This window comes from Serinus canaria, chromosome 1 (genome assembly GCF_022539315.1).
Source record: "Serinus canaria isolate serCan28SL12 chromosome 1, serCan2020, whole genome shotgun sequence".
NCBI classification, from domain to species: Eukaryota; Metazoa; Chordata; class Aves; order Passeriformes; family Fringillidae; genus Serinus; species Serinus canaria.
In genome coordinates, this window is record NC_066313.1 from 113,592,435 (window position 1) to 113,603,708 (window position 11,274).

The 11,274-nt window shown below is 53.6% G+C and overlaps 2 protein-coding genes across 3 annotated transcripts; both read right to left on the bottom strand.

Annotated features, from left to right (window-relative positions):
* Positions 1-166: 166 nt before the first annotated feature.
* SMIM11 (small integral membrane protein 11) lies at positions 167-8,731 on the bottom strand. Of its 2 annotated transcripts, XM_050978995.1 has the most exons (5): positions 8,604-8,731; positions 7,364-7,425; positions 3,653-3,741; positions 1,792-1,971; positions 167-325 (listed from the first exon to the last, which is right to left on the bottom strand). In XM_050978995.1, the coding sequence occupies exons 3-4, from the start codon at positions 3,671-3,673 to the stop codon at positions 1,804-1,806; spliced, it is 189 nt and encodes a 62-aa protein (XP_050834952.1). In that variant the 5' UTR covers positions 3,674-3,741; positions 7,364-7,425; positions 8,604-8,731; the 3' UTR covers positions 167-325; positions 1,792-1,803. The 2 variants fall into 2 exon arrangements, with proteins under 2 accessions (XP_050834952.1, XP_050834923.1); XM_050978966.1 differs by lacking the exon at positions 167-325 and having other exon boundaries at positions 1,464-1,971; positions 8,604-8,722.
* Positions 8,732-10,394: 1,663 nt separating this feature from the next.
* Positions 10,395-10,957, bottom strand: KCNE2 (potassium voltage-gated channel subfamily E regulatory subunit 2). The gene is given in 3 exon segments (XM_050978844.1): positions 10,395-10,458; positions 10,503-10,906; positions 10,909-10,957. Coding segments are annotated over 2 exon segments (375 nt in total). The 3' UTR covers positions 10,395-10,458; positions 10,503-10,580.
* Between the last annotated feature and the right edge of the window lie 317 nt (positions 10,958-11,274).

Below are 11,274 nucleotides of genomic sequence, written 5' to 3' on the forward strand. Positions count from 1 at the left end.
GCCTCTCCATGAGCTTTGGAGCCTCCCAGGAGGCATCCAGAGCATTTTTCTCCTCTGTTTTTCCCTCCAGAGTGTTTTCCTCTTCCATCCCAGCCACCTCCTTGCAGCTGATCCTTCCCAAGTGCTTCCCCTGCAGCCCCAATCCTTTGAGGAAGCAGCACCCACGTTTATGTTTTAAACAAAGACATTTTTTATTGCATAAATAGAGGCTCAGCTGCTTTGTACATGTAAAAACAGAGAGAGTTTAAGTGTCACTCTGAGGTCACCATCCTTCTTTTCCAGGAAGGCTTCATCCTCCTGGGGAGGGAATCCAAGTGCCAGGAGCCTGCAGGGTGGGGACAGGGCAGTGAGAAGAGCAGGCACAGGGCACCTTTGGGGCTGTTCCCAGCTCCATGGGGGAATTCCTCCCTCTGAATCCCAGAATTTGGCAAGGACAGGGCCTCTGCTGGGCAGCTCAGGGGAGTGGGGAGGGAATTTCTGTGGAATCAGAGAGGTTTTAACACCAGGGGTGGTGGCACTTGCTGGGCACTGAGGTTTTGTGATGATCCTGGTGCAGGAATCCTGGAGCTGTGGGGTTTGCCAAACAGAATTCCCTGGGATAACACTGCACAGAACCCCGGGATCCCAGGCTGCTTTGGGTTAGAGGGGTCTTGAAGCTCATCCCATCCATGGGCAGGGACACCTCCCACTGTCCCAGGCTGCTCCAAGCCCTGCCCAGCCTTTCCTTTGCCAGGGATGTGCCCAAAATCTGCCCCAAAGCCAAGTCCTGAATCTGCTGGAAGCAGGAGACTGAAAAAACCCTTTGGTGTTGTTGGTTTTGTCTGTTTTGTTGTTGTTTTTTGTGTGTAAATAGAAAAAACTTTGTTCCCATGGTTATTCCCAGGACCTCATTTCTAGGCACCATTCCCAATCCCTGGGAATAAAGGGAATAAAACAGGGACAGGGTGGGAATAAAACTGAGGAGAGATTTTGAGTGTCTTTAGATGGGAGGGGATGACCTCAGAAAGGGAAAAAAGATTTTATTTCAATAAAGAGCAACGTGACATCAAACTCCCACTGAGCTTCCAAAGGGCAGGCAGGAATAGAATTCCCATTTTGCTGCAGAACAGGGAGAAGTGAAGCAAACTGCTCCAAAAACGACAAGCAAGGCAGGGAATAGAATCCAAGCACCAGGCAGGACTCACTCTGCTCATGGATTTGCTCCAAGAATGCAGGGATTGCTTCAGCTTTGGAAACAGAGGGGAGGAACTCGGGAATTTCAGAAGGAAAATCCCAAATTTAGGGAATTTTGTAATGTTCATTTTGCTCTTTCAAGCTGAAAAAATGTGCATTTTTCTCAGGGAATTCTACATGGTGGATGTCCCATGGCAGAACCTGTCCCTTTGGGAATTCCAGGTGTGGAATTTGCCCTTTCCAGCTAAACCACCCCCAAGCTGTCAATAATTTCACTCCTCTAGAAAGGCTGATTATTTTCTCTCTTTATTTTGTGACTTCAGGCCCAGAGCTCTGACTGCAGCATCCTGCCTGCCTGCTCCCCTGCAGTTATTCCCAATTTATCCCTCTCTTTGAGCATCAGGCACAAAAACCCAGGGAGACAAAAGCAGAGAGGGAAAATTGTGCTAAAAGCTCCTCACACAGGACAGTGGCTCATGCAAGTCCCACAAAGAACGAGAGAGCAAATCCCCTGAACCATCCCAAACATCCCAAGAGCTCAGGGCCAATTGCACACTCCAAACCAATCCCACTGGGATTCCCAATGTCCAAGCCAAGGAGCTGGGATCCCTTCCACACCTGAGGAACTCTTCACTCATCCTTCTTCTCTGCTTCTGCTTTCAGTCTCTGCTCACGTTCCCTCTTCAGTTTCTCCTCAATTTTCTTGCTCTGGTACATTTTGACTCCAGCAAAGGCCAAGCAAAGGATCAATGTTTTAGCTGCCAAAATGTACATCAGCAGTGGGAAGCTCTCCAGAGCCTGGAATGCCAAAGAATCTGTTCAGGCACCTCTGGAACACTTGGACAATTAAAAGTGAATTTATAGGGATGCTCTGCATCTTCCATTCCAGTATTAATGCTCCTCCCTCGCCATGGTTTTTATTTCTGTGGGAAATTAAACCAGACAGAGCAGCAAAGCCAAAGAAAAACCCCCTTCCCTCAAGCCCTGAACTACTTTTGCTCATTTCCCAGCAATATTTGCACCATCTGGAGCTGAAAAAAGGGAAGAGCTGGCTATTTTAGGGAAACTGTGAAAGTGGAAAAGCTGCTGAAGAATCCCCACAAGTGATGGATCCCTGGGATAAGCTCTCAGATGGATCCCCAAAAACACTCCAGGAAATCTCAAATTCACAGCAATTTTGTCCTGAACCTGCTCAGATATGGAAGGTGCAGATAAATGCCTTCAAACTGGCAGAAAAGTGAAAAATCCCAGGATTGCTGTCCCAGTTTTGAATGCCTGGAATTGCACAGAGTGTTCAGTGCTATAAAACCATGGAGAGGAAAATGCAATGGCAATGGGAGGTGGGCACTGAGCAGGTCCCCAGGGATGGGGTGGGGTTGTTGGGGGTCTGTGCAGGGCCAGGCCTTGGACTGGGTGATCCCTGTGGGTCCCTTCCCAGCAGGATATTCCAAGGTTCTGTGGTAACTCTGTGAACTTGGAATTCACCCTGTTCCCTCAGGATCTCCCAGAGCTGTCAGGACACATCCAAGCTCTGAATTTAGGCCAAGCCTTGTGTCCCTACCCCAGCAGGGAGCTTGGAAAAACAGCACCAGGCTCTGTCAGTCTCCCCACAATCACAGAGGCAGCAGCTCTGCAACACCAGGGCAGGGGGAAAGCTTCATTTAATGTGCTCAAATTGTTAATTACAGAGTCATGGAATGGTTTGGATTGGGAGGGATTTCAAAGCTCATCCAGTTCCATGGCAGGGACACCTCCCACTGTGCCAGGCTGCTCCAGCCCCAGGGTCCAGCCTGGCCTTGGGCACTGCCAGGGATCCAGGGATGGAATTCCATCCCAGCCCTGCCCACCCTGCCAGGGAACAATTCCTCATTGCCAAGATCCCACCCAGCCCTGCCCTCTGGCACTGGGAGCCATTCCCTGGCTGCTGTCCCTGCATCCCCTGGGAATTGTCTCTCTCCAGCTTTCCTGGGGCTCCTCCAGGCCCTGCAAGGCCACCCTGAGCTCAGCCCAAAGCTTCTCCTGTGCAGGTGAGCAATGCCAGCTGTGCCAGCCTTTCCTGCCAGCAGAGCTGCTCCAGCCCTCTGCCCATCCTGGAGCCTCCATGGACTTGTTCCAACAGCACCATGCAGGAGGAACCTGCTCCAACACTGTGGTGCCTGACCAAAGACCCTGCAGAGCTTTCATTGCCCCAAAACCCCAAAAATACTTTGGAGAAATTCCCCTCCAGTAAGAAAAGCAGCTGAGGGAAGAGCAGCCAGAGAAAAAGCTGGAAAGAGGAAAGGCAGGAGCAGCAGGGATGAGCAGAGCCCTGGTGAGCTCAGGTCTAACATGGGAGGCCCCAGCAGCAAATCCTGGGCCAAGCACATCTGGCAAGGAAGGACAAGAAGAAATCCCCTGTCCCTGAGAGGGTGGGGGTCAAAGAACCCACCCAACACATCCCCCATGGAATTCCTGCTTTGGGAACCTGCCCCAGCCTCACCTTCCAGTTAAAGGCCACCATCTCAGCTGTGGGCTGCCCCAGCACTGGGGGGGTCACACTCCTGGAGGCACAGGGCAGGGCAGGAGCATCTTGGAGACATGGAAAACAAAGCAGAATGAACTCTTGGAGAAATGGGGGGAAAACAAAGCAGAATGAACTCTTGGAGAAATGGAAAATAAAGCAGATTGAACTCTTGGAGAAATGGAAAATAAAGCAGAATTAACTCCTGGAGAAAATGAAATTGAAAGAGAATTAGGCAAGCTGTTAATTAGCCCACCCTGCCCTGGCAGAGGCTCATCCCCAGCAATCCCCAGTGTCCTCAGGGCCTTTCTGGGGCTCAGTGACAGGAGCAGGACAGGGCTGTGACAGCCCAGGGCAGGTGCTGGAATTCCACACCCTGGCAGCTGCCCCATGGAAGGCAGGGAAACCATGGCTGCCTTTGGAAGCTGGAGCTGGGTGTGCTCCCCCTGCCTGCCTCTGCTGGGACTGAGGGACTCCCAGGAGCTGCCTTGGGGCTTCTCTGAGGGTTTCCAAGCCCACCTGCTCTGTTTGGAGCCTGAACATTGAATTAATCCTCTAATTTATCAGTCCTCTGTGATTGATTAATTTAATTCTCCATACTAACAGTTTATAAATATAGAGGTAAGCAAAGCAAGCAGTCCCTGGAGCCCTGAGTGGTCACCAATCATTCCAGAGCTGAATTCCTAGTGAAATGGCTGCAGCACACACAGCACTGCCCTGGGCTCTCTGCTCAGCTGCTGGAATCCAAATTAACCCCTGGAGGCCTTTCCTGTCCATGGAGCAAGAGCGGAAAAGCAGGAGGGAACACTCCAGCACTGTGAAAAGCTTGGCTGAATAAATCAGCACCACACCAGAAAGCAGCTGCTGAGCTCCCTGCAGAAATTAAATGTTCCTGCAGCTCCTGTCCTGCTCAGTTTCTGGGTAGATTTTCTAATTTCTCCAGCCAGAGCAGCCTCTCCTCTCCTTTTCCCTCTCACCCTCCTGAGACTCCTCTGGAAACATTCCCACTCCTCCAGAGTGACCAAGACCCAGCTGTACCAAAGCCCTGAGGTGGCAGCCACCACCAAACTCCTGTGGATCAGTCACTGTTCCTGTGCTGATCCTGACTGTGCAGCTCCTTCTCCCGCTGAGGAAATGGCACGGTGGCTGTGGGGGAGTCAGTGCTCTTACACCTCCAGGAAAATACATCTTCACTTCATGGAATCATGGAATGGTCGGGGTTGGAAGGACCTTGGAGATCCTGCCCTGCCATGGCAGGGACACCTCCCACTCTGCCAGGTGCTCCAGGCCTGTCCTTGGGCACTGCCAGGGATCCAGGGGCAGCCCCAGCTGCTCTGGGAATTCCATCCCAGGGAACAATCCCTCAATGCCAAGATCCCACCCAGCCCTGCCCTCCTTCAGCTTGAGGCCATTCCCTGGCTCCTGTCCCTCCACCCCTTGCCCAAAGTCTCTTTCCCAGAATGATTCCCAGAGCTGACACCTGTGCTGCTCTGTCCCCACAGTGTCCTGTGCAGTGGGAATGTCACTGCTCCCTCCAGGCTGGATTCCCACATCCCACCAGCCCCCAGGCACAAGCACTTCTCCCCAGCTCATCTCCTGGCCTTTACAGCTTCCCCCTGATCCCAGCCCTTATGAAACCCAGTGGAGACCTCAGGATTGAGAAAAGCAGCACAGGGCAGGGAGAACAAAGTGGCAAGAGGGGAGAAAGTGGGGAAAGGGGAGGATTTTGCCCAGAGCAGCTGTGGCTGTCCCTGGATCCCTGGCAGATTCCAAGGCCAGGTTGGACACTGGGGCTTGGAGCAGCCTGGCACAGAGGGAGGTGTCCCTGCCCATGGAGGCTGGAAGGGCTTTGAAATCCCTTCCAATCCAAACCATTCCAGGATTCTAGGATTCCCTTCACACTTACAAAACACCATTTATGAGCACTGAGGTCATCAGTGCAAGAGCAAAAAGCCCCAACACTGCTTTTTCAAGGCTGGGATATCTTAAATCAACAGCTGGAATGGTGTGTTTGCCTTTCCTGAGGAGATAAGGCACAGAAAGGAGCAGGGAACACATCCACAGGCAGGCATTGTTCCCTCCCCAGTGAAATGGAGGCAAACACAGGGCCTGGGCCCCACACAAGGGCACTGCTCCCTCCCCTCACCTGCAAGGAGCTCCTGGGTGCAGCCACGTGAGGAGGGACAGCAGCACCAGGCTCTGCCAGGCACCCCCTGACTGATGCACCAGAGCTGGGATGAGCCAGCCCCAGGCTGCCAGGGATTCCCTGGGACTGCCCTGCCAGGCCCCCCCTGCAGTTTCTATGCAGCCCCACATTTCTCCTCACAGAGAACAGCAAGGCACAATTCTTCCCAAGGATATTTCTGGGTTTCACATTCTCTGAACAGAGAAAGCAAACACAATTCTTATCCCATTGGCTGTGCCCGTGTTTGTGCCAAAGCAGAATGCAAGATGGAGATGGTTTCCCCACAGTGAGGGGGTTTTGTTTCCTTGGCCTGGCAGGGCCAGGTGTGTGTCAGGACTGCCAGGTGACAGTCACAAAATGCTGGGCAGGTCTGTGCAGGGTTGAGTGCTTGGCAGGTTCAGTTTAGATGTACAGAACAGTATAATATAATCAAGTAATTAATTAGCCTGCTGATATCAATGGAGTCCTGCTCATCATTCCCCCTCTGTCCAGGCCCTCACAGCATTGCTGCAGTTTTATTCCTTTCCAAATGCCACAGGGGCTGCCCCAGCCCTGGCAGTGTCCCAGGCTGGGCTGGATGGGGCTTGCAGCAGCCTGGGACAGTGGGAGGTGTCCCTGCCCAGGGCACTGGGCGGGCTTTAAGGTCCCTTCCAGCCCAAACCATGCTGGGATTTTGGGATTCTGGGCTCTGTGTGCAGCCTTGTCCCAGGGAATTCTGTCTGGTGAAGCAGATCAGGCTCCTGCAGTGGTAAAGAGGAGAGGGTCTGGCCAGATCCCACCTCAGGGCTGTGCCAGCAATTCCCTGTGAACCCCAAATCCTCTGGGATCCTCTGCAGGCACAGCAGGCTCACTGCAGAGGGTCGTGTCCCTCAGGGAGGGCTGCACCACATCCCAGAGCTTGGGATTAGCCCTGATTCCAGCCCCAGGATCTCTGCCCAGCTCAGCCTTGTGCCACACAGCCCCACAGCTGGCCCCAGGCACGAGGGAGGCCTGTGGTGGAGCAGGGGGTTGAATGCCAGCCTGGATTGCAGCTCCAGCCCTCCCCAGGAAGCACAGCCCAGCCCAGGCTCTCAGGGCACTGTCTGCACCACAGAACATCCCCAGAACATCCCCAGCATCCAAACCCCCTGGAGGTGTCCTGGCAGGCTGCACATCTCACCCTGCCTGCCAAGAGCTCCAGCATTCCTGCAAAATGGGGCTGTGGATATTCCTCTGGGGACTGCTGGACAACTCCAGCCACCAGCCTTGGAAAGCACCGAGCTCCTGAGTTATCTGAGTGCACTTAAAAGTGACATTTCTGACCTAGAAAAGGGGTGTCACTCACCAAGGCCAGGCTTTATGGGACTCCCAGCAACCTGGAAGGTGTCCCTGCTCATGGCTTGGAATGACGTGATCTTTAAGGTCCTTTCCAACCCACACCTGATTCCAATTCTGATTTTGGATCAACACAAGGTTCCAACTCAAGCAACATCAAAACAATTGAAAAAACCATCAGATCTTCATACCTGATGAAGCAGAAATTAAAATATAAGTGATTCCTCAGGCAGCCCCTCACATACTCCAGACTCTGGAAAACAGGAGCAGAGCAGATGGGATGTTTCATTCACATTGGCTGGATTAAAATCAAACCAAACCCAGAAATGCCAGGGGCACATCAGACTCTTCCACCATGGCATCACCACAGATCACAAAGATGATCCCAAAATTGGAGACCCCCTGCTCTGGAAAGAGGCTGGAGAACTGGAATTGCCCACCTGGGAAAGGGACAATTCCAGGAAGACCTCAGAGCCCCTTCAAGGGCAAAAAAGGAGTCAGAGGGACTTTTTATATGGGCAGAGAGTGCCAAGACAAGGAGCAATGGTTGTTGACTGGATGGATGGGATCTTGGGAATTAGGGAGGGTGGGCAGGCCCTGCACAGGGTGCCCCTGTGGCTGCCCCTGGATCCCAGCCCAGCTCTGTCCTGGGCTGGAGCAGAAGGAAGGGACTGGGGAACAAGGAGGGAGGGTGGAAAGCAAGGAAAGCAGGGGGTGAAGAGCAAGGAAAGGGGATGGACAGCAAGGAAGGGGGGGCTGAAGAGAAAGGAGGGGGTTCGGGAGAACAAGGAATGGGGGCTGCAGAACAAGGAATGGGGGCTGGAGTGAAAGGAGGGGGTTCAAGAGAAAAAGGAATGGGGGGCTGCAGAACAAGGAATGGGGGCTGGAGAGTAAGGGGAGAATAAGGAGGGGGGGGCTGAAGGGAAAGGCAGGGAGTGGAGAACAAGAATGGAGGGCCTGGAGAGGAAAGAAGGCGGTGGAGAACTAGGAAAGGGGGCTGGTGAACAAGGAGGGAAAGGTGGATATCAAATAAGGGGGCTGGAGAGCAAGGAAAAGGCTGGTGGGGGACTGAGAGCAAGGGCGGGTGGAGAGCAAAGGGGGGCTGGGGATGGAGGAAAGCGGGGTGAGCAACACGGAAGGGACTGCAGAGAGGGAAGGGAGGGTGGATTAGACAGGAGGGGGTTGGAGGGAAAGGACGAGGCCTGGAGAGCAAGGAGGGGGTGGAGAAGGGGCAGCGGCAGGCCGGGCAGGGCAGGGCAGGGCCGGGCAGGGCTGGGCCGGCCCCGGAGAGCGGCCGGGGCTGTGGGGAGCGGAGCGCTGGGGCGGCCGCGATGCGGGCCGGGGTCCGCCGGAGCCCCGCGGGACCGGGAGGGGAGGAAGGGAGGAAGGAAGGAAGGAAAGAAGGAAGGAAGGGGCCTGGGCCGGTCTTACCTCCGGGCGGCCATGGCAGCGGGGGCGGCGCTCCCTCACGGAGCTCCCGGCAGCGGCAGCGTCGGGCCCGGCCGGGGCCGCTCCGCCCGCCCGGCTGCGGCGCTGGGCACGGCGGTGCTTCGCTTTTCTCCCTCAAAATTAGCAGATCTGCCTTAAAGCAGCTCCCGCAAGGACCGCGGCGAGGTCCCAGAGCCCCCTGTGCCCAGCTGGGGATCAGGGAAGGAATTGGAATGGGGATGGGGTTTGGGTTTGTGCCCCCTCAGGTGATTTCCCACCTGCAGAGCTGCCCCAGCCCTGGCCCAGCCCTGGAGGAGCTGGAGCTGCTGCAGAGAGCCCAGAGGAGGCTCCAGGATGGGCAGAGGGCTGGAGCAGCTCTGCTGGGAGGAAAGGCTGGCACAGCTGGCATTGCTCACCTGCACAGGAGAAGCTTTGGGCTGAGCTCAGGGTGGCCTTGCAGGGCCTGGAGGAGCCCCAGGAAAGCTGGAGAGAGACAATTCCCAGGGGATGCAGGGACAGCACCCAGGGAATGGCTTCAAACTGAAAAATTACAGGTTTAGATCAGATATTAGGAACAATTTCCTCGCTGTGAGGGTGGACAGGCCCTGGCCCAGGATGCCCAGAGCAGCTGTGGCTGCCCCTGGATCCCTGGCAGTGCCCAAGGCCAGGCTGGACCCTGGGGCTGGAGCAGCCTGGCACAGTGGAAGGTGTCCAGGTTGCTCCAAGCCCTGTCCAGCCTGGCCTTAAACATTTCCAGGAATGTGGAGTCCACATCCCCTCCGGGCAGCCTGTGGCAGGGCCTCACCTCTCTCACACTGAAGAATTTCTTCCTAACATCTGGCATAAACCTGCCCTCTTTCAACGTAAGGCCATTCCCCATTGTCCTGTCAATACATTTCTATGTGAGAAGTCCCTCTGCAGCTCTCCTGGAGCCATTTCAGGCCCTGCCAGGGGCTCTGAGCTCTCCCTGGAGCTTCTCCTCTGCAGGTGAGCCCCCCCAGCTCTCCCAGCCTGGCTCAGAGCAGAGGGGCTCTGAAACAGCTCCGTGAGCTCCTCTGGGCTCTCCAGCAGCTCCACCTTTGGCTGGCCTTGATCCGGAGGCAGCTCTGCAGGTGGGGTCTCACACAAGCAGTGTAGAGGACAATCCCTTCCTTCAGCCTGCTGCTTGTGCTTCTTGTGCACCTCCAGCACATCTGGAGAGTGATGGCATCAGCTCCAGTCTCAAAACCTGTGTCCAAGACAAGCCAAAGGCTCCCAAAGAAAAGAAGCCCTTTGTCATTTATTATTTACCACGAGTGAAAATAGGAATCAGATCACTAAAAAGGAGTTGGGAGTGAGTGTGTGCAGGTATCAGGTCCCTCCTGGGATTCATTCCCTAATTGCTTCTTCAGTCAATGTGTGGAGATTGGAGATTTCAGTGGATATTTTCAGGTTAAATTTAAAGTGGTTTTAAGTCACACAGTTTGGATCTAAATTGGCACTTTTGACCAGCACTAATTCACAGTTGTTCTGAGATGGGAACATCCAGATCTGCTTGTGGATTTAAAAAATGCTCAAATTATCAACTTATCCTTGTCATGGCTTTATTTTCCCAAAGGACAGGCTATCAAAGGGAAGCACAATCACAGATTTTTCTTGGACTTTCCCAAGATCCTCACGGGATCCATCCCATTGATTTCCTCAGGACTCCATTATCCATTGACCTGTGTGTAAATTGAATCAACACTTCCACAGGTCTTTGGAATTCCAGTGTGTAAATTGAATCAACACCTCCACAGCCCTTTGGAATTCCAGTGTGTAAATTTAATCAACACCTCCACAGCCCTTTGGAATTCCAGTGTGTAAATTTAATCAACACCTCCACAGCTCTTTGGAATTCCAGTGTGTAAATTGAATCAACACCTCCACAGCTCTTTGGAATTCCAGTGAGTTCCCTCTGTGTGACTCCATGAGCCCCTCACTGCTGGCATTCCCAGAAAGTCAAGGTGACTCTGGGCTTGTTTTATCCCTTGCCCCCAGGTTTTCATGGATCACACACTTGAGATCTTCTGGGTTCAGAACCTGGGTTTTGTACTTCTCCCCCCAGTCCTCCACGATGTACTGGTGATAGGGATCATTGGAGTGCTCCCTCCTCTTGGATTTCACAGTGCTCACCAGGATGGCCACGATGATGAAGGAGAACATCCCAATCATCACCATCAGGTACAGGATAACGTAGTCAAAGTTTTCAGCAGCCACCTCAGCCTGCAGTTTATTCGCTGCTTCTGTCATGTTCCTCCTCCAGCTGTTCATGTAGTTGAGGAAGTTTCCTTGAAAATATCTTCCACTGCCCAAGTGAAGTTCTGCAGCTTGGCCATCCTTGCCTATTATGCTGCTAAAGACAAGAAAATGTTCTTTTTAATCAGATGTCTGTATTAAAAGAGTTGCTTTGGAGTATTTAGTCAGTCTTATGTCAATTATCTGGTAACAGTCACCTTCTGCCCCTTGAAGGTGCAGCTTTAGGTCAGCTGAGAATCCCCATCTCTGAGTGGTTCAGTTTGTTCAGAGACCCAGAGAGGTCCTGCTCAGAATCGTGGAATGGGATGGGATGGAAGGGATTTTAAGGATCACCCAGTGCCAGCCCTGCCATGTCAGGGACACCTCCCACTGTGCCAGGCTGCTCCAGCCCCAGGGT

What these genes read in the sequence shown, in the direction of transcription:
- SMIM11 (XM_050978995.1), bottom strand. Translation starts at nt 3,673, where the DNA reads ATGGTGGCCTTTAACTGGAAG. An exon ending in TGGTGGCCTTTAACTGGAAG is followed by an intron (nt 1,972 to 3,652) that starts GTGAGGCTGGGG and finishes TTGGCATTCCAG; the next exon opens with GCTCTGGAGAGCTTCCCACT.